We start from the raw sequence: 23638 nt of genomic DNA on the forward strand, positions 1-23638 counted from the left end.
TACATCTGTAAGTGTGATCTGGATCACAAATAGCTCTTAGAGAAGTGAACACAGGAACGTGCTAGTTACAGAGAAGTCTGAAGCTTTCCATTTCCTACTGACCAAGCTGTGCCCAGAGAGGGTTATATGGATGGGATTTTGCCAGCATGTTCACAGACTGCGATGTGCGCTTCTCAGAGAAGGCCTTTATGGGAGGATGGTCAACCGGCATCACTGTTGGGACCCAAGCCAGATGGTATGTCAGCACAGCAGTTAACAAAGCAGCAAAGAACCTAGAAAAAAGAATACGACCAATGTAACACCAGCAAAAGAACGTCCCATTAAGTGCTTTAACACATTCACTGGGATGTACAAAAGCCTTTTTTTTAAGAAAAAGAGGGTGGAGGAAGCTCACTGATTTTTGTTGATCTGTTCTATCAGAAATGTAAATTCTTTAAGAAAACGCTGGCATAGATGACTCTTTTCCAGGGTGCTGGACATCATATTGAGCCACACAGGCTCTGCAATCCTTGGAACAGAATATAGGTTCCAGATGGTAACTCTGCACAAAAAAAACCCCAAAAGTAAGTGTTAACATGCACATTTCAATCTTGCAAACAAAAGTAGCCCCTTTCCTCTTCTATTGTCCACTGATTTTTATTTATTTTTTTTGTAAGACCTAGGAGACTGAACAAACTGGAAGAGTTTTATTCTTCAGGTAATTACTATAATTACTTTTGCCCCAGAACACAAGTCTAATTTGGTATACCAAAGATTTAGTGTCTACATGTGAATCACATGTCTTCCCTTTCTTGTGTTTCCTCATGTATTTGTATTCAGAAAAATGATTCAGAAATCATTTGGAGGGGGAATAGAACCTATTCTATTCATTGCAGTGATTCATTTCCACATTCCAGACATTACAGAAACTCCATCCCACCAAAGCCTTGTCTCTCTCCTAGCCTGCCTTTCTTGGCCTCTAGCCATACTTCCTCTCTTAGGTACTAAAACCTTTGTGCCTTTGACAGCAACTGTCTTGTCAGCAACTTAAGTTACTGTTCGGCATCTATGGCTGGGAGTAGGCAACTCATCTGCATAAATGTAACAATCAATCCACTCATCTGCACAGGCATCAGCAGAAGCCAACTCCTGATGAGATCTGAAAGACTGACAATCACAGCTATAGGTGAACAGAACTATTTTGCTCTTGCTCTGAAAATGGCGGAGCTGGTTTTACTAAAGTTTTTTAAAAACATTTACCCAATACCCAACACAGAAAATTCATTCACTCTAACATCAAGACTGGCTAAATTACAAGACCCTGCATTCAGTTGCTTATAACTGGAAGTGACAAATATCTTAAGATGGGCATGAGAAGAGCTCTCCTTGTAATTCAGAATTCTGTTAACTCACCTGAATTCTCCCAGGGCATCCATGACACGGCTGATATAAACCTGCACCCTTTGGCTGGATTCTGCTATTTTTCTACATGAGATCATGGCCTTGATTAAGAGTTAAAGACACAAAACAGCTTCTTAAGGGATTCGCATTCTTCATCTTTTTAAGCTTCATTAACATGTCAAAATAATTAAGATCTAGCCCCAGCGCTATACAGCCAGTCAGGACACCAATAGCTGCCAACCTCCCTCCACCTCATGAGAGGCCAATCCCTGAGACTGGGCATGGGGAGAGAAGAAAATATTTTTGGGAGTATGGAGAAGACAGCAACAAACATTTTGTGTCTCTTTTTAAGTGACTGCATGAAAGGATGGAATACCATCATTTCCACAGCCTCTGCCAAGTCAAAAAACCCTCACAGTGAAATATGGTAAGAAGCGAAGAAAAAGAAAAACCACCCATAGCATAAAACTCTCAATTCTTATTCTGACTAGAAAAGAAACTGCACCTCTTTCAGCAAATGCTGAATTCCTACACTGGGCTGAGGCTCAAGACTAGATGTGTAAGGAGGGAGGAAAGCTCAACACCACGCACCTTCTCCCACTCTTAATCTATCAGATTCTAGAATACTTCATGCTGTTTGACACTTTTCCACATTAAGACAAAACTAGTATTCTGTACCTTTTCTATTGCATATTTCAGCTTGTTCATGTGAGATTCAAAAAGAGGGAAGTGAGAGAAAAAGAAATCCTGGAAATTTCTCTGTGCTTCTTCTTTTTCAGGTAGAGAAAAGATTATACTGATTGCAATTTTCTTCCTCCGAACTATCGCAGGATTGGAGCTGCAGCTTTCATCAGCCATACTAAACATTTCTTCAGTGGACCTGTAAGACAGATTTGTTCAGACAGTTACTATGTACTGAGAGGTAATTTGTCTTCGATCTCTATTTCTCTATGCAGTAGAATGTAATTCATTCTTGGGTCTCCTTTGACTCACTACAGAAGACTTTGCTATCACCTGTCTCTGAACAGAGGATACCCAACATTTTGATGGATAAGACCAATGCTTGCTCAGATAGGAGGAAGGCAACCCCCAAAGAGGCCAGCTCCTAAAGTAGTGTGAACAGCTTTCTCTGAAACACAGCTTCTACAAAATCCCTCCTTCTGGATTTAACTTTAAAGGGGATTAAGAGAATGGAGACAATGCTCAAAATCATTAGCAACAAAGGTTAAAGGAAATTTCAGAGCTCTGAACTGCACCCAGCACTCAACCTCCTGCCTATGATGCTCTTCAACCTATACTGCTCTTCAACCTATACTGCTCTTCAACCTATACTGCTCTTCAACCTATACTGCTCTTCAACCTATACTGCTCTTCAACCTATACTGCTCTTCAACCTATACTGCTCTTCAACCTATACTGCTCTTCAACCTATACTGCTCTTCAACCTATACTGCTCTTCAACCTATACTGCTCTTCAACCTATACTGCTCTTCAACCTATACTGCTCTTCAACCTATACTGCTCTTCAACCTATACTGCTCTTCAACCTATACTGCTCTTCAACCTATACTGCTCTTCAACCTATACTGCTCTTCAACCTATACTGCTCTTCAACCTATACTGCTCTTCAACCTATACTGCTCTTCATTAGCAAAGTTGGGAAACATGCTACCTACGCTGCTCCAGCATCTTAAAATGGATGTTTTAAGACACTTAACCATGCAAAATAAAATTTTCTATTTTAACAGAAGACTAAATGTCACCACTTAGTAATTACTGTGAAAACACAAACTTAACGCCTACAAATACATGTGTGACTAGCTGAAAGTTACATATACTTCAGTTTAAAATGAAATGTTCTCAGCTAAAAAACCACCCCAAACCCACCCAAAAAACCAAACAGTGGCTGTTTTACAACCATTATTATTTCCCCAGGTTCTGTTTATCCACTTGATGGTTCTGCCACATCTCTTTCAACAGTTATGCCACTTTTCAATATCACACATGGGTTGATACAGGGATCAATATTGCTCAACTTCTTGGTTATCAGCCTGGCATGTGGATCAAAACAGACCTTCAGTGAGTTTGCAGATGATGCCAAAGGGGTAAAAAATGGTCAATGGACCAAGGAGGCTGCGTAATACCCATCCTTTTAGATTTTCGAGACTCAGACAAGTTCTGCAGCAACCTGATCAAAATTCTAAGCTACTCCTTTACACAGGCAACTGATTTGAATGATATCCACAAGTGTTAGCCCAGCATAAGTTTTTCTGCTATTACACAAAAAGGTGGCAACTCCCTCATTGTCCTCCTCCACAAATACTTCCACTGCCGTGCTCAATATTGATGTTGCTGGATTTACAGAGCTATTACTTTTTCTTGCTTAAAGTTCCTTGATCAATTTCACTGAAAAAAAAAGTCTCTAAAAAAGTATATACCTCAATAAGTAAAACAGTATGATCAAAATGTCTTTTGGAAGGAACCTGAATGAATAATGTCTTTTAATCCACTGGGAAATTATAGGGGAAAAAGGGTAAGAACAGACAAGGAAACCATTAGAACATAAATGGAGACATTCAGAGCAGCAGCTTATATAGAAATAGCTTAGGTTTGGAGTTTCTTTGTAAGTTAAGACTGCAGTATCAGTGAGTGGTAATTAAAAGCTTGAAGGCTTTTCATATTAGAATTATCTTGAAATGGAGCCTGTGGCATTTATAGACCACTATGAAGCAATTAACAAGAGGAAAGCCAGAATGCTAAGCATTCATTCTAAGTTCATTCTAAAAATAAGTGGTTTACAGTATAATTGGTTTGACAAAGTTAAACATTCAAAAGTTTCTCATCATAGAGGTATGAGTTCAGGAATACAGGAAAACACACACACAATAAAACCCAGTAGAAAAAAGTTTGTGGGAAACCAGAGTTCAAGACAAAAACATAACCTCATTTGAACTTCAGGAACTTGCATGCAGAAACACAAATTCCCAAGGAAGTTGGGAAAGGATGGTCAGTCAGCATCTAAGAAACATCACAAGCTTTTATACTGCTTCCCAGGAACAGAAATTGAAGAATTTAGGTCTGTGAGAGAAGCCTTTTCAACAAAGCTGCTAATCTGTCTTGCCTGCCAATTGACTACATGAAGTTCCAGCTAGACAGATCATTTTCTTTGAGCTATTGGCCTAAAATATAAGCCACAGACTGTAGAATCTTGGCTGTACAAACTGAAGTACAAACTCTGCTGTCACTGAAGTATTCAGCCAAAAGCCTACTCTTTTTCTAGCAAGTAATCAGAAAACAAGTATCTACTTTGGCTTAGAAAGAATTACAATTAAAGAGTAGTTCTAGATAGTGGAAATAATAATGTCCCCTTTCTAATATCTTTCCCCAGCATACATTCTCCAATGTGGAGGAAAAACAACCTACTCCTTACAGTGAAGCAGCAGCCCAAAAAGGCTACTTTCCACTTAAGTATTTGTTATTTTAGTAGCACTCTGAGGAAATTTCTGTTTGTGAAACTTCGGCTGCTTCTTGAACTGGGCTGAAATTATCTTATTTGCCCTAAATGTTTTAATTTTTGCACTGCTCTCAGCCTTATTTCTTTAGGAAACTAGATTAAAAATTACTTCAATTTACTGAAAGCAAAATGCTTACTTACTAGCTTATTCTCAACTGCAAGCATGATTTAGGAAGCATGACTGCTACATTTGCACCACTGCATTATTCTTAATGTTAAAAATGATTCTGTAGGAATATCCAGGAAAAAGCTTTGAGTACAGACACTAGGGAAAGAAGTCTTTTTAGAAAGGTTTTGGTTTTCTTTTTACTGACCACATATTTTAACTGGCAGCTTTTAAGCTTCACTTAACTGAAAACAGCGATGAGGGAAAGAGACCAAACAGCAGGAATTTCTTGTAGCTCTGCATTAATTCCATGCTGTCTTTGTGTGCAGGTGGATGAGTACATATGAGCAGATAATCAAGAAGCATTTGTATTTCATAACTGTCAAGAGAAGAATTTGCTTACTAGCTATGAAAGATCTGCTGCATTCCATGCTTTGTTATGCCACTGAGCTACAAAAGCTAATAAAACTCCAAAATAATAGCCAAGCTTTTTGATCACTGCTTTTTTTTCCTTCCTGTTTTGGCAGAAGTCACATGAGGAACATCCTGTACCAGCCAAGAGAGCTGTCATGGGCTATTACTCAAAAATTTCAGTAACCGCTCACTAGTCAGACTTCATCATAGTATAATGTAATTACTGCAGCAGTACTGTTACAGTACCTTTCATTTCAACAGGATGCTCTGCTTCTTCAGAAATTATTTACTTTTAATTTACTTTTCAGAATGTGGCTTCAGACACAGCCTATATGCTCAATAAAAATAAGTATATTTTAAATAAGGCCTTGTAGTTCTTATGCAGTCAGAACTTGATCTATCTTTATATTGGCAATCTTATGTAACACACACAGAACTTAGACTGAATTGAGAGCATTTAATAACAGGATTTGTACTTCTAAAGAAAAAGAGGCTTAAGCTCTACTTAGCTTAAAATACTGCTAAACAGCTGGTGTAAGAAGAAAGGTGTTGCACTCACCATCTTGGAATAATTCCATTCTCTAAACTGGTTGTCTGACTGCGGAGCCAGCGACGTTGGTAGCTGCTAGAAGATGATGATGAAGAGCTTGGAGATGGAAAAGGAGTGACCAGAAGACTGCTCAGAGATGCTATCAAGAAAGCAAGAAACCCCACATATACTGAATTACAAAGAGTGTTGGTTAAATATTTTTCTTTATACTCTAACTGGGAACAATTTGCCTAAAATAATGCTCTTGCTTGCTGATCTTCCTCACATAACTCATTTTCAACAGGAAAGACAAATATTTTAAGTAAATCTTGCTGCCTGAAGATACTCTTTTCTTAGTCAGAGATATTCCCTGCTAGCATATATTAAGTCATCCTATTCTCATTAAAAGCATTCTGTCATAAGATGTGTGGACCTCCAATGACAGTAGACAGATCTCCTGGCCTCCTTTTCCTATTCAGTGCAAAAAAAACACCTCTTTCCTTGCTTTAGTAAAGGCTTGAGTCAGTTCTTTCTCCATAATATAAATCGATTGAAAACCCAGAAAATAATTGCTATAAACAAAGAAACATCACTACAAATATTCTCACATCAAGGCTTAGGGAAAAGCAGAAGGAAAACCACCTAACAGATCCAAAATATTTTGGATTTGTGGGTCATAAGGTGCCTATATTTCAGGTGAATCACTACACTGAAAAATTTTAACATTAATTGCAAAAGCAGGCAAACAAGTCAGACAGCAGATACCTGACCGAGCAATGCCACTGTCTCTGTCCTCATTTTGTCCTCTGCTAGGCATATCAACAGGCGTGCTGTGTGCTAAAACAAACAGATCAGATCAATAGAAAATATTACAAAACTCATCATACTATTTGTCAGCATTTTAAAATAATGTTTACGTTTAAAGGTCATAAAGCAGCAAAGTTACATCCTGTACAGTCACCCTAAATAAGCAATATGGTGTGAGCAGAGATGGCAGCAAACAGTATTCCCATACTGAGTACTATGTTACTGGAGGAAGCTGGCTATTTGCCCCAATCTGTAAAACATCTCTAATAAGCTTAAGAATGTGAACACAGTCTACATCAGCAGAAATCGTATGTGCTTTGAAAATGAAGGCTGGTGGTACCTCCTCCCCCCACCCTGTCACTGTTGTCATTCTTTTCTGTGCACAAGACTAATTTTATACAGGTTAACATCATAATGAAATAGTCACATATGAGGTCCATTAAGCTTCTGATTCACTCCCCAAGCAGAGATTTATTATTCAAAGCCTCACAGTGAGAAACATTTAGCCTATGCTGTATTACATTGAAGCGTTAGCAGTTCAGAGCCACTCAAATTGAGGAGCATGCAAGATTCACAAAGAAACTGCACTGGTATTCCAGTTCACATTTTTGCAATTACCAGAACTAATTAGGCCTAAGATCTACCCACCTGCATGGGTCATCAGTATGCCTGTAAAAGAAGACTTTAAGCTACATCAAAAGTTTTGATAATTAGAGAAACAGGTATTATTAAAAGAAAACAAACAAACAAAAAAAACCCCAAATCTTAAAGCCTCCCAAGAGCTCAAGAATTAATTCTGAATGTCTGCCATCAAATTAAAAAATAGCAGCAAGAGGTAAGAGAAGAAAAAGCTGTACACCAGCAAGACACCTGCACACTAGCAAGAAACCAGCTATAAGCCAGGAAACATAAGCTCTCTAACAAACATAAGGGCTCATTTATTATTAAAAGCACTGGACTATAATACCTTTAAAATGAAACACATGAATTAGAAAATAAATACTAGCAAAAAGTAATTAATTTAGCTCTTTTGGGCAAGAAGGATTTTTACATATAAGCCAGATATATCTGTTGTCAGTATTTTAGCCCCTTCTGTTTCTATAGAGTGGTTATGTATGTCCTGCAAAGATTCAAAAGGAGCTGGATTTGTGTGTGCATATGGATGGGTCACACTGTGGCTGGCATTCCACACAAACCTGCAAAGAAAGAAGCACTGCGGATGAGCCGGAGGGGACCTCCTTCAGACACACCCTGCAGCAGTTTGCTGCTACACAGCTGTAACACACCTAGGAAACAAAAGCAACGCAGAGAAAACGCAATGCAAAAAAGTTTAAAATAAAGACACACAAACAAGAAGGTGATGCACAGGAAAAGAAACAAACTGAATGAACAGATGGCCTCATGCTGTCAGAAAGACACAGAACCTGGAAATATTTACCTAAGTTACTTCCACTGCGACAGGTTCCCAAACCATTCTGATTCGAGCTCAGCTTTCCCAGGCCAGGATCTTGGTTGATGTATTCAAAGCTATCTTGTAAGCTAAAAAGTGTGAATAAAGTCAGTATTCCTTAAGAATGTGACCGATATGCATTACTATTAGCTTGACAATTAGGCTCATTTTATGGAAAAAAAAAGAGGGCTGAAGATTACCTTTACAATCAAACTCAAGTAAGTTTTTCTGAAACTGTAAGGAAACAGACATTTATTTTCTGTATAGACTGCCCTTTGATTTACTGGAAGTTTCTCTACCTCACACCTTGGGATTCAGATTATTCAATTTGCTCAGTTTTGGGACAAGTAAAAATAGAACAGATGAGAAACAGTGTATCTTCACTGCTGAAGGAAACAGAAGTGGTTTACAGGGACATAAAGATTTCTCAGCATATACCCCTTTTTCACCCTTAGGGCAGCAGGAAGAGATAAGAGGCTTTGACTGTCCATAGCACCTAACATCTGAAGTTTATTGCATGTCCTGGGCAAATAAAGAAGCAGAAACTCAGAGATTTATGTTTTTAAACTTGTGTGGCCTTGCTGGGATCTACCAAGAGAATCCTTCTCCACAACCTCCATTTCACATTTTTTACTAGACTTTTCCACTTCATTTGAGTCAAATTTAGAAGCAGTGACAGAAGGGCTACAAAAGGATAAAAAATAAAAGCCAATTGCATTGGATAGGGAATTGAAAAAAAGATATAAATAAAGTTCTTACTTATTGTTGCTTCCACTGAAGCTTCCTACCCTGGCTGAGAAGACTTTACTTATCATCAGCTGTGGGGGAGAGCTGAAAGGATAAACAGTCTTTTCAGTGAGTCATCAATTCCAAGTGCCTGACAAGAGAGTGCATCACAGAAAAGGACACTCACCGTATGTAGTGAATTTTCAAGGTGGAGCCTTTGTAACTCATTGCCACTGAGCCAAACATCATTTCTCCCAGCATGTTGACATCAGAGGCTGGTCTGGTGTACTACACAGACAAGAAGATGGGAAGAGCAAAGTCAATAATAAGTTGGCATACTATTTAATATAGTGTCTTAGTGCTACATTTTGAATAAAGAATACAAATAAGCTCTGCTTCTCCATGTAGACCAAGATCCTATCTGGTTTTAACACAGCACAAGTACAAGCAAGTACAGATGGAAGATGTACTCTGTTCTGCTCACTAGATAGGCATTGTTACTCTTGTCTGCAGGGGGACCTCCAAAGGCAAAAAAAAAGGAATAAAGATCTATTGCATTTCCAAAGAAATAGCAATGTTCCCATATACAGTGTTCGATGAAACCTAGAGGTGTCCATAGGACTTACATCATGTGATCTGGATGCCCAAGCATTAAACTGACCTTATTCAAGTGAGTAAGTTCTCCTACCCTGCCCTTGCAGAAAGTTTCTTGGAAACATTTTTGATTAGAAACTAGTGAGGACTGTGTTTCTAAGAATAATCAGACTTTTTTTTTAAATTTTGTTTCAAAGACTGATCAGCAATAGCAAATATTTTCCTAGATGAAATGTTTATGCTTTTACTGAGAAACAGCCAGAGTACCTGAAAAACAGTTCTCTTGATTTCATGTTCTAGTAACACAATCTAAGGGTCTCTTAATATACCACATTCAACACGTTCTTTAGAACTGACCTGAAGCATAGATAGAAATCTTTCAAACCAAGAACAAAGAATAGTATAGTGCTTGTTATGACCTTCACAAATAATAATGCTATTAAATATCTTTTGTAACTCTTTCAAAGATAAGACCAAGAGAGACCAAAAGGGTAAGACATACCCACACGTTCTTAGCCTACAACAACTTAAAGACAGGGCAGATATCACAAAGTTCAGATTAAATTGTAATGCACCAGAAATAAAACTAGTCATCCAATGCATGTAAGTTAAGGCTTTTAAATACAACCTTCTTCAGTAAAAATGGATAAATACAAGCAAGAAAAGTAATGAACATTACCTGATACTTCGGTATCTGTTCTTTGATACTGTGCATACAGTTTATAGAGGGACTATGGGAAGAAATACTGTTGTTCCCATTGCTTGCTTGGCAGTTCCTGGCAGAAGTCTTTACAGAAGCATCCTCTACCATTTTCTGTGTCAAAACAGAGCAATATGGTGAAAACAAAGCAAACATGAGAACCCCCCCCTCTAAACATAGCATAGCAAGATTTTTCTTCAACTACAGGTAAGCAACAGAAATAAGAGATACTCTTATTGGGTTCAAAAAATATGTATCAGATTTAGAAGATGTTTTTTAAAAGGCCAGCATCAGAGAAAGTGCAGAACTACTCTCATATTTGTATTGTCAGACAAGTTTTCATAGTGCCACACACAGAGTTATTGGTCAAAGTTCCACTGGAAGACCATTCCTAATTATTATGAGTCCCTCTGTGTTAACATTCGCCAAAGTTTATGTGAACAAAATCCGAGCTTACAAACTGATTTCTGTAATCATTTGCACAACTAATCACTGAAATTGCATGTAACTTTTGCTGCTCAAGTGATTAACAAATTTCTGAAACAGAAGAACAGCAAGCACAAACAAGGGGTGAACAAAGCATCATTTGGTACAAGTACCTGGTTATTAAGTCTATTTGTTAAACCTTTGTTTAAAGAAGAAAATAGGTAAGCAAATGCTTAAATCCAGCTGACTTTACCTCAAGCTTACTCCCAAGTCAGTCTTAAGATGTTGCTTTAACAACAGAAAGGTGTAAAGGAAGTCTCAGAAAAATACTAATTATATTAATGCTATTTGTACATGTTTCATAAGATACTGGAGTTTGCTTAACAGTTCTGTTGAACAAAACCCAATGAGAGTTTGTTTCCTTTGACAGCTGTTTTTTTTTCTTTTCAATTTAAATGTCCATTAGATGCCTGTTAAAAGCACCACATTATTTTTAACACACTTATCACAAGCTCTTGAAATTATTTATATGAAGGGAGCAAAACTATAACCTTGCAGCAATGGAAACTGCTTAGAAAGTCTTAGAAAGCTTCCCTCTCACACTTAAGCTTAAGAAATTCAAAATCCCTGAGTTAACATATATTTCACATGTATTAATGTAAACATTCATTCACTTGCTGCACGTCAAAATGAAATGTATTTTTCTAAGTCTCATTTTGTACCAGCATAGATTCAATTCAACAGGAACATGCATCAGCAGAGATCAAAAACATTTTTTTCAAATGTTAACAAGGTACATGTAGACAGCTTACAGAAAAGAAAGCAAGCAAGCAGGTAAAAGAAATAGTAATAAACTAGCTGCTAGTAAAAAGCTCAATAGCTAAATTTACATTATGCATTTTGGCTCAGCAAGATACAAAAGGAACGATCACAGGAAATTAAATGGAAATAAAAGTAAAATCCAATATTCCACAAGACTGATTTTTAAGATGAACACTACAGCACAATAAACAGTTGGTTTTAGAATACTAAGTCATGATGACAAGATGACGAAATGAATGAGCAAAAAAAAAAAAAAAAAAAAAAAAAAAACAACAAGATGCAGAAGAAAAAGAGGAAGAGCAAGCCAAGAAAAGTAGAATAGATGATCAGCCATTTTTTTAAAAATGAGATATAAACAAGTCAAGCTCCTTTACCCATTTAAAAATAAGCCTACTAGCATGTTAAAAAAGTAAAATCCTGACGTCTATATTTTATCTTATATTTGCACTCCTTTTGTGCATTTTTTTCCTGGAATAGTATTCATGTGCTATTGCTTATCTAATCCCAATGTGACTGTCATTAGGGGTTTAGAAATGCAGCAGTGTCAGTAGTCACATGTTTAATGAGCTATTGACAAAAAATGCCTAAAAAAAGTGGTCTAACATACACTATCTACAGAAAGAAATGGAGATTAGATCAAAAACACTGAAAAGAAATGTAGTATATTAAACAAATGTATGGTTAAACGGAATACAGACCTGTTAGCTCCCCAAAGTAAGCTTACTCTAAAGCCAAACAATCTACTTAAATATTCAATGTGAATAAGCTTTACTGTATTCCAGGAAAATCATAGAATCAGCTAGGTTGGAGAAGACCTCCAAGATCATAAAACCCAACCGTAACCCCAGGGCTGCCAAGTCCACCACTAAAATGGATAAATGCACAATATACACATACATACACACATTCTTTTAACAGGACTGAGCTTGTGACCAACCTTGACTTAAATTTAAATGAATCTAGTCTTAGGCTTGCCGTTTGATAACATACCAGACAAATAGCCAACATTCAAGATCACCTGCAACACCTATATGTTTGCATGCTTTTCAAAGTGCTTTGGCTGTTTTAAATGAGCACCTAGATTACTGTCTAGCTAGAAAAGATATTATAGCCCTTATCATGTGTTATGAGGAAGGTTCTATGTTAGTGTTGCATAGAGTTACTGATAGAACATTTTGTCATTAACTTCTAACGTATTCAAGCAAGAGAAATAATTTGAATATTTAAATGAAGCCAGAAATATATTTCTTCCCCACATGTCACGTTTTAAACCAACTTTAAGATACAAAACACCCCTGATTTGGGGTGGAGGGGGAGGAGAGTGGGAGCAAGATTAACAGACCACTCTGACCCATTTACCCTCTTAAGCAGATGAACAGTCATCAGCTGATGATGCTCAATCTTACGGATTTAGCACAATGGCATATTTGCACTGTGACTGAAATAGAGATTGCTGGGTTTTAAGCAGCTTCATAAAGAATTTCTACAAGTCACAGTTATTTGCATGTAGCTAGTGATTCTACAATAAACCATGCTAGTCTGACAGGCTGAAGTTGCTGCTTGTACAAAGGTTTCAAAACAACCAACCAAACAAATCAAAATAATTCAATGTAAAAGATAAACAAAGAGCTAGTAGAAAACAAAAACCAACAAAGTAACCACAAAACAGAAAATACCAATGTTTTACTTGTCTTAAAATCAACTAAGTACAGCACAAAGAATCTGCATCTTGACAGCATCTACTCTTGCTTCTACATATATCACCAAAACTCACATGGCCATATATTGCCATGCATCAGTCTTACACATTACAGCATGGTTAGCCAAAGTGAAATTATTTGAATTCACAAAAAGCTAATAACTTTAATAATCAAACCACCAAAGGAAGGCAAGCATACTTAGAGATATGATGAGCATCACTTGAACAATGAGACTGCACAACCAGGGCTAACAACAAAAAAAGCAATCCTAGGTGACATAAAAAGGCTAAGGAAATACTCAGTTTAGAGGTGCACAGATTGATTTGCTTGAAAGCGAATCAGATCTAAGTTTTAACACCATATTTGTATTATAAATACCAAATATGTGTTCAAAGGCTTTTTGGAATCTAACACACTCCGGTTGCAGCTATCGCAGAATTGACATCAAGTGAAAGATCACAAGTAAGATTAAGAAGTTCATATTGTCATATTAAAATTCCTGCTTCTGGGAAGGGAAAGAAAAGAGCAGTAGAACAAATGAAAAATTAGCATTTCATACCTGAATGACAGCCTCATCAATTTTGCGGACTGCTTTGGAATCAAATAAAACCTGTCTGCCTCTCCTCTCACAGTCTTGGTAAACTATCAGGCGGATTTCATTCAAGTCAAACTCTGAAGTGGACCAGCTGCAGGTTATAAACACAAGATATTAAATAAGCCTGCAAAGCAAGCACACAATTTTAAGTGAACAAAAGGTATTCAACAAATACATCTTTTACTTAGCCTTTGCAAGAATCAGACTGTAATCACAGAACTCCAACCAAAAATGAAGTCAAAGGAGCATCTCAGCCCAGTGTCACTGATACATAGACAGGCACAGCCAGACCAGTTTTTATTCAACCTTTCTTCAAAATCTGGAGCATCCTCATTGCAAGGCAGGTGTACTATTTTGTGCAATTAGCTCAGTGGCAATGAAGAACAACGGATTACTGTCCTCTTTACTACAGCCTTTCACAAGCTCAAGGCTTACACCCTCCCTCATCCTTCTGTCATCTGAACAACATAAGACAAATTCCTTTTGATCTATTCCTGTCAGTTTAAGTTACTATCTTCCAAAGTTTAATTCTTGTAACCAAAAGACAAGGTTTCTGTTGTTCCATTATTTTTCCTCTTCTAGGTTTCTTTTAGGGATGTTTTAGGGTTCACAGAGCAATCATAATTACAGATCAAGCCTCGGTAATCTATGACTAAACTCATTAATAAGTGAAGCCAAGATATCACTGAGATGCAATCTGAAGCAAGCCAACTCTCTCAAGCTGGAACCTCCTCATTCCTCAGATATACACCATGGCACAAAACTTGCTTCCCTGCATTACTGCAGGAGGCTGAGAGGCAGACCTGATCACTGCTGTAATGGCAAGAGACTTTATTTCCTGATTTCAAAGGGAGTCAGACTGCACATTAGAGCATGGAGGCTTGCCTGGCCCTTCAGGTTCAGCTATAGAATATGCTTTTCATGATATATAGCTGAGAAGTTGGAATGAATGGAAGAAACCTACTACTGCACAAAGCAGCGCCACACAGCACTGGTGCTCAGTCATACTGCCTCATCCCTGACCTGAATGGACCACATCTAGGGGGTGAGAGTACAACTGTTATTAATAGTTGTTGGCTGAACAAATAGCCTAAGAGACTTCAGTCAAGGCCACACTGATGTCCCAACCAAAAGGATGTTTAATTTTGGAATTTTCCCAAACTATACCCTACAGAGAAGGCAGGTAGAGAATTGAGGGAAGAGCATGAAAACTCTATACAGCTGAAAGACAAGAATTTCTGAAGCTATTTCTCTTATTCCATGCTCTGTTAATAGCCATAAATCAATGGGAAGGTAAACACCATAAACTCCTGCTAGAGTCAGTAAGGTAACCATGGGCAACTGCTTTAAGAGCACACTTAAGAGACTTGTAAATTTAAAATAATGATAAGTAAAGCCAGCTTTTTTTCTTCTTTGTGCTACATCATGCATTCAGACATCAACCCTTCCTTCTACATAGCCAGAAAGAAAAATAAGCCTAAATTTGGCACCTTTTTTTCAAAGCTGTAAGACCTCATCAAGCCAGAAGGTTCTATTCTATTTTTAAATACCTTGGGACAGAACAAGCTAGATAACAATCTCTATTATAAAGTACTCTGATACAAGTATACTCTGTGCATAATATACAAGGGTTCAGTACACATCAAAGCCATATCGTGGAACGATGCTAAAGGCTGTTTTGCCATCAACAGTGAGGAAACTTGTTGATGTGTAGCACGTTACCTCCAAAATTCTAGGAGTGCCAGGCAGATTTCTTTTCAAGTCTTCCCTTTCAAAGGGAGCCACAGTCTTAAGTTAACCTGCATGAGATCAGACCTGATACCATTGTTGATAGTTGCCCAACAAAGATCCTACACACCTCGCATATACAGAGAGCTGCAACTACACCATCTGTTTTAAAGAGTCTGTTACTAGCTTCTCAGCCCACTGCCTGTGCAAAGCTCTTACAAAATGCAGTTATACAGAATGCAAGAGAAGTCAGAGCCATCAATAGATTTTGTTCTAGTCTGTCGCATGAATCTGATGCTCTTCAGCACCAGATACTGATCCCTCTTCAGTTATACAGCTATCTATTTAATTACACACTTTCTACAAGAGACAATACCTGAAGTAACTATGCTGCTTTCTTAAAAAGGTCACAGGTCTTCACTCCTTTTAACAACAAAGAAAAGGTAAGTCTCTACAGCCTCAACTTAAATTGCATTCAAGAGCTAAGCCTTATTTATCTCCAGGACTAGCACAGCAAGATCTGTAGTTCAAACCACAGGACTGCAAACCTAAACTGAGAAAGACTCATTTCAGGCACAGACTGAGACAATTCAGCCCTGCATCTGCCCACGATGCTAAAAGCATGCTCAGTACTTGTGTTGCATAAATTTAAGTTTCGTTACAAACAGGTGAACTGCCACATTCTATACTAAAGCAAGTTTCATGTTGCTCATGTGGTGCCAACCTCTGTATAAAATCCAGTTCACCTGTTAAAACAAACACTGAAGTAGAATTCATTGTAACCTGCTGAGATGCCTTTCCCACACAGCATGCTAGAATTAAAGACTGCTGTAATCTTTCAGAACTTCAAACAGATTCTAGTACCAGACGGCAACAAGCTAGAGAAGTTACATAAATCTATCATAAAAAGCTTTGTGTGACTAATAGACCAAATCTAGGGAAATAACTTCAGATAATGCTTCCTACAGTACTAACGAAATATCAAACATGCTTTAATTAAGTCTTTCTTTTCAGGCTCTGAATTACCCAGAACACATATGCAGCTCTTTCAGCAGTCCTTACAGAAGAGATCCATCGTACTAAAACCTCATTTGATAAGATCAGGTATACCTATAGGCAATTCATACCGCCATATAAGCCTATAGTCCCATTACTTCCACATGGAATCTAGCACAAGGCCCAAGACTAGTCAGATGACTGGGATGTTTTTCCCTGCCACAAAAGCCGATGGGCACTACTCACAGTACTTACATCCTTTAATATTTAAGCCAGCTTACACAACATACAGCACCCAAAATAGGGAGAGTGGTATTACCTCCTAGAAGCAGTGCTGGAGAATACGGACAGGACACTGACTTCATTGATCAGCTCTATTTTCACATTCATAAAAAACAAAACCCTAAACCGTTACTTATCTCCATATCAGCTTCTTGCTTATTTAGCAATGCCAAGTCCTTCATATTCTTAAAAATTAGCTCAAATTAATATGAGCTTGTGCAGATGTTCATATTTCAGATTAAATGTGGCTATTTTGACCAAACATAATGTTTTCTTATTTGACCACAGAAACAAGAACCCCACACATGCTTTCCCTCCTTCTTGTAACCATGTGACCCTTCCTGTTGCACATCTGCTCTAGTAATTGTTGGACTCTTCTGTAAACTAACCAAATTCTGCTGCAGCAGAAGTCTGTCCCAGCACATTGATGTAGATCAGAAATATAGCTGGACAAAGGAGGGAAGTAGAAGGCAATGGAGCCTCCACCTCTTGGTGGCAGCATGAGTTACACTAACTCACTTCATCCGTGGAGCTATATACCTTTAGAAAAGGGCACAAAGAAAACATTCCTTATGCATTCCAAATAAGTATTGAGGCTAGTTAGAATGTTAATTGAGTTTTCTTGTCCTCAAGTCAATTTTCTGCCTGCTCAGTACGCTGAACTGACTCCCTAACGGAAGCCAGTTCAAGAAGGATTGGAAAGGCCAAGGCCAGCAGAAGGGGAAAAAGGACAACGGCATGATGCCAGAAAGAAAAGAAAGAGGTGGCAATGCAATTACTCCCTTCTGCATCAGCAGTCTGTTTGCCCAGCTCAGCTTATCTAACCTCACCTTCAGACTGGATCTTTCCTGCACATGGAAGATGCTAGAACTGAACAATCATCAAATCAAAATAAGTAAAATCAAGCTGTCTACGTTCATACAACAGGAAAACCAGGTGTAAGGATACTAAAACAGTATGGATAAATTTTTTATTATTACATATTTTTATTTATTTAAAGAAAGCCACAAGTCCAGAATAGCTTACAGATACCCCAAGTTTTCTCTCTGGATTTCATATTAAGCTTAGGTATGCTTTATTTCCTTTTAAATGGCACATAAGCTACTTTCCTTTGACTTGTTCAGCATTTTTTTCCATTACAGTTACGAGACAGACGCAAGGAGATCTCTCTTACCTAGGGGGAAGCGAGTCATTTATTTGTGGTAAAAAGTCACAAAACATTTGCCTTATTCTGCCCTGAATCAGTATTTTCAGTTAATATAGATCTCCAAATCCTGATCTTTACAAAAGAAGCTTCTGGTTCACCTTTATAATAATCAGCAGGCATGCAATAACTGAAGGGTGACCTATTAATTTATATTCAAAACCTACTTCATCTGACCTTAAAACACGTTTGAAAATTACTAACCACTCACTACCTCATTTCAACATCTAGAGAAATAAAGAAAAAAATTAAACATATCTATATCCTTAGATATCTGTCTATATTCTTTTGCTTCTTAGATCAGGAATCCTGAATGTAGAATATTAATTCTAACACCCCTGGGTGTTTGAATTTGGAAAAAAGCTGCCCTGAACCGCATTTTCAACACAGTTACGTAGCAGCAGACACTCGGACATTGGAGATATGCTGTTACACATATGAAAAAAATGTCACAGAAGTCAAAGAAACACTACTCATACTCCAGATTACTTTAATGTAATGTTTGATTTACAAGTATATTTTGTCCCCCACTTCACAGCATTCTCTCCTGTCTGCTCTGTGCACTGTTATTACTTGACCCACTAACACAGGAGGTGGCAAAAAAATAAGAGAAACCAATTAGAAAGCTAGCAAGAGAAGCCTTAACTGAAAAGCAATTATCCTTCAAGCCTCAGTTTGCATATACATAAATCTTATATATCAGAGTCAGGAACACAAACTGAGTTTCAAACAACAGTGGAAACTTTCTGGAGTTGCAGTCACCATCGCAATCAAAAATAAGCTTCTAACAGAACTTTACCAATTATTTACAAAATAGTCTTTCAGGCACATGATCATAAATCTAATATCAACTAAAAACATCTATTCTCTGTCAAAAATTATATATATCGAAAAAGTCACATGCATACCTGTTTTGCAGCAATCTAGTCACTTTGCTCACACAGCTGACACTTCGGTCTCTCAAAGATTTTCTAATCCTTTCATCCAAATTGGTACAAGAGAGATTATTTCCAAGTGGTACATCGCTGTTGTTTCTTGCTTTTTCTATTTGCCCCCCTGTGCCATTTGTAGCTTTTGGTGTACCCCCACACATTTTCTTTTGCTACAAATCTTCTTGTAAAGGTCCCTCAAAGAAACTAAATATCCACTGAAGAGACACAGGCTCAAGCAGATTTCTTTACTATAGATCAACCATTAACAATGGTAATTTACCATCGGCTTTCTTCCCTATACAGGAACACAGTCTGCTGCAATTCCTGTTAGGAGAAAAAAAGGCAAAGAGATCTTCAGATATTCTATAAGCCATTAATGTGGAAAGACAGCTGTAGCTAACGTACTGCCGTGATTATTCCAGACAGAGGAGTAGACATGACTTTCAAGTTTCAGAAGCCACCGTAGACTTGCTCTTGCTGCTGTTAGGGTTTTTCCTACCAAGCCTGGCTCAAAGCTGTAGCAGATACAACAGCTAATATTGACTTTAACTATGTTTGTTTCCTGGTATGTGATTTAGGTAGCTGCCAATTATGTAGTCACAAGACTGAGCCATATGGCCTCCTTAAAAAAAAAAAAAAAAAAAAAAAAAAAAAAGAGCATAGTTGCTTTTGCAGTGACTCGCCCTTAGTTGCAAGGTTGTTCTAACACTGGCTACAACACCCTGTTAATGGCCCTCATGTGAGCAAGTGTCATCTGACAACCCCTAGCAACCTCATATAGCTTAGGAGTAAATAAGCATCTGCCATCATCGCCATATGGTTATCAGTTTAAAGAAATGGCGAACACCAAGAAGCACTCTAGGTACCCTGCGCTGTAATGCTTTTACTTTTAAGGACAAACAGTATTTACACTTGGCCGAGAACTTGAAGCTACTATTTGGAGAAGTATTTTTTTTTTTTTAAGTAGAAGAGAAAACAACAACCAAAAGAAGTCTGTCACAGACATCAAGTTGGTTGATGAGAATTTATGGTCATGCGCTTATTAAAACAATTTAATGGCAGTACCGATGACAAAAACATCTAATAAAATATTCCTGACCAAGAAAATATAAGGTTTTAAATAGAATGAAGTAAGTTGATGTTTTGTTCAGGCTTGGGTAATTCCACTGCAGAACAAAGTCCTCTTCCCATCCCTCCTTTAAAAAAAAAGTTATGCATACATGTCTGCTCATAATTCATGTTTTACACAGCTTCCCCCTCACCAGTAAAATTCTAGACATTTTAATATGACAGCCATAGCGCTACTTCCCTTCCAGATTAAAAAGGGAAAATAACTTTGCTAATGGTCACCCAGAAATAGAGCAGTAGAGTTAGAAAACACAGTAAGATTTCAAAACCTAGTGCTACGTGCTACCTGCTAAATGGCACAGCACCTTTCTTAAAAAGATTTTGTAATCTCAGTAAACCCCAACCTCTAAACACTGGACAAAAGTCAAGCAGAAAACTAGAGCAAGGTTAGGTTGCAAAGGGAAGCCCACAGGAATAATAACAATAAAAAAAGCTCAATTTCAATTCCAAGAGTAATGACAAGTACTAGATCACAATCACTCCTCCCCACAAGCAAGGGAAACAAGTGAAAAGCTTTGGCCTGTTCTCAAGTTATCCAAACGATCTAGGAGAGGGTGACTCCTACCCTTCACCTCACTGAGGAGAACTACTTTAAACATCAGTGTTCCCGGTCACTTTTGAAGTGCAAATGAAACACATAGCTGATGGCCAGGTTCCTACACTTACGACTAAGATCAGCAATTGATAGCCTTTACTTAGTCCTGTCTTTTCCCCAGACAGAAAAAATATCCCAGAAGCCACCAAAACAAAATCCTGAAACATTCAGTTAAATGACCACAATATGGGATTCACATAATATACTAGGACTGGGAACTCCTGTAAACTCACTAAATAGACGTGTTTCACAACACTGCCTCATCTGTAGATGAAGTCATCTGTAGAATACTATAAATCCCAAAATGCCTGGGGAATTACCACTGAAAATCCACAAAGCAGATTCTGGAAAACAAACAAACAAGAAAACAACAACAACAAGCAACTGTGCACCTACACACAGAAAACACCCCAAACACCTTGAGTCCAAGAAGTAGGTAATACAGAAAATGGAAGAAAGTGTCCTGCTGTCCAGATACAATCCTCTGGGAAGCAGAGTTCAATCACTTTTTCTAGGCTATGTGACAGCATGTCACCTGCTCTTGTTTGTAGGTCATTTCCTGTCCTTCATTTCCACTGCAAGAAAATTGCTGGAATTATTTCAACTCAAGGTAATACTTCAGGAAGAAAATGTGGGGTGGAGGAAAGAGGAAATATATATGATGGAGTTACCTAATTAAGACTAGTTTTCTGTATAAGTTACAGCTGTCCAATAAAGCACTGTTTTCACATCTAACAGAATACTTCCAGAGCCCCCTGTATGGTTTTATTTTCCAAACAGCTTTTAGAAGAAGGCTAGAGAAGCATAGGAAGACAGAAAGTTTGAATCATACCTGCTGTTTCAATGAGCATTTGTTTTCGCAAAACACACTTAGCAAAACTGATACGCAAAAAAATGCCTTCAACCCAGACATTCAGAATCAGTGCCAAAACGCATGTTTAAAGGTGAAGTGGAATCTATTTTGGATAGCTTAATGACAAATTTCCCTCTTTAGTTTGTTGAATATCTTATGTAGAAGATGTGGGTTCCCTTCCTCCGTCCCAGTTTGAAGTGTTTAACCTGCACTGCTCCTCTTCGTAAAACCTTGGATATGGAAGAGCTGTGCTGATGCCACCCCACATTCTTTTTCCACAATTGTTTAAAGTAGTCCTAATATGGCAAAGAACTATTAACCTCAGATGAACCACCTTGTTCAAGCATGATACATAGTTACTAGTTTCACACAAGTTAGGCGGGATACATTGCAGATTAGTCACGCAACAAGTGAAGGAACATGTTATTTGCAGCACTTCTCTCAATCCAGTTTTTCTGAAAGAGTTCTGACAAAGTAAAATAAAGTTATGTATATCAGATCACCGAAAAAAGTAATCTTTTTTTTTTTTTTTAAGATAATTCTGTACGTTCCTGTATGACAAGCAAAACAATGTTGGATACTTTTGTACACTGAAAAGTTAGAATTCCACAAACTCCCTGCTTAGGGAAGGAAAATATACTGGATTTTTGCAAGGTTGGAAGCTTTTTTTCATCCTCTTTGTTGCTAGAAAGCAATACCACTACACACATGCACAAAAAAATGACCACAAAAACCGCATGCACCTGAGAGAGACAAATTAACAGATCTATACAAGTTAAAGTCACCTTTAAATTGCACACATCAGCTTTCCTCAAACATCAAGAACAACCTATTAAACCAGTGTTTCACAACTCAGCCAACTTTCATAAGCCAATGAACAATGAATCCAACCTTATCTACAAGTCAGAATTTTGGGAGCTGGTTTCACACAGTGTCTCAGTGATAATGCAAAACAGTGTTTAAAAAAAAAGTGTTTGAAGTAGTACCATAAACAGCACAAAGACAGTGCTCTCAGTTGCTAGCCCCAGAAATTGAATTCCTCATTAGCAATGAGAATAGCTCAAGACTAGTAACTGCACAAAAAATGGCATATATTTGTTTCTACCATTAAGAAAAGTGTGTTTATTTTTGTTAAACTAGGACTTCGAAAAAAGAAAGGTGAAGTATGCAATAATGTTAGTACCCCAGAACCACCACCTCATACTTTCCTCAGTACAGAGAGCCTTGTTTAGTCTCAATCAACTTTTCCCCTTACAGCTCACTTTCCCCCTGAACCCCCACAGCTTCTAACAGCCAGGAGAGCTCAACTCATCTAAATGAAGTAAAATATTTTGCAGAAATTGTCTCATAGTACCAATCTTTATAATGTCAAAGAACTGAAGATTTACTTATTAATTTAACTCTCTTCAGGGTTTGGTGTTTGCGGGTTTGTTTTTTTTTTTTTTTCCCTGTTTATCTTTTTAAAGGCATCTCCTGTAACCAACTTCCAGCTTCCACTGCAGCCAAACAGGCTGAGCCAAACGGCAGCAGATACGGTGCTCGGTCCAGCATCTCTGCTAAGCGCCTGGGCGCAGGCCGCCTGGCCAGCAGGGCCACCCCACCTCCTTTGGCAGCAACGCCGGGCCTCAGCTCTAATGCATCATTCCCATGTCACTTGCTCTAGCGGCGCCATGTGACTGGGCCAGCGTCCAGGAGCACAGCTACTAAACACAGACGCTGCCAAGGCACGTCTGAGAACTGCCTCTGCCAGAAAGTGAGATGAATAGAAATCTTTTATCCTACCAGCTTTACTGCCTCTGCTTTTCGTCACCTTCCCTTGAACAGAAGGAAGAACTACACGTTGCACTTCTGAAGAATTCTGAGCAATAACACAAAGCAAAATGTAGTACCTATAACTACTGCATTTCAAAGCTTTATGAAAGTACTGATAGAGCTCAGCTCCTGCGTAAATGAGCAGGCCAGCACAGACATCACCACCACACCTTAGGGGCGGTATCCTGAGGCATGGGTTTGGTTGCCTGCTCTTTCCTGTTCCTTCTCCCTCTTCTCTAAAGCCCTATTTTTTTATTATTATTTAATAAGAAAAAGCCCATATGCAGCTTTCAAGCCTCTGTTCAAAGGAGCAGTTTCAAACATGAAAATTAAAAGACCCCAATA

At 38.0% G+C, this 23638-nt stretch overlaps 1 protein-coding gene across 1 annotated transcript in view; it reads right to left on the bottom strand.

The window, feature by feature from the left end:
- FNIP2 (folliculin interacting protein 2) overlaps positions 1–23638 on the bottom strand; it is a gene marked incomplete at both ends in the record, with an annotated part of 46871 nt that overhangs the window by 11717 nt on the left and 11516 nt on the right. Inside the window, 12 exons of the mRNA XM_080630895.1 lie at positions 103–272; positions 395–541; positions 1393–1481; positions 2059–2260; positions 5974–6103; positions 6709–6780; positions 7947–8036; positions 8189–8289; positions 8960–9031; positions 9114–9214; positions 10200–10334; positions 13728–13854. Coding sequence (XP_080487021.1) covers positions 103–272; positions 395–541; positions 1393–1481; positions 2059–2260; positions 5974–6103; positions 6709–6780; positions 7947–8036; positions 8189–8289; positions 8960–9031; positions 9114–9214; positions 10200–10334; positions 13728–13854 — 1436 coding nt within the window. The remainder of the gene's footprint in view (positions 1–102; positions 273–394; positions 542–1392; positions 1482–2058; positions 2261–5973; positions 6104–6708; positions 6781–7946; positions 8037–8188; positions 8290–8959; positions 9032–9113; positions 9215–10199; positions 10335–13727; positions 13855–23638) is intronic.

This window comes from Psittacula echo, assembly GCF_963264785.1.
Source record: "Psittacula echo genome assembly, chromosome: 1".
Classification (NCBI taxonomy): domain Eukaryota; kingdom Metazoa; phylum Chordata; class Aves; order Psittaciformes; family Psittacidae; genus Psittacula; species Psittacula echo.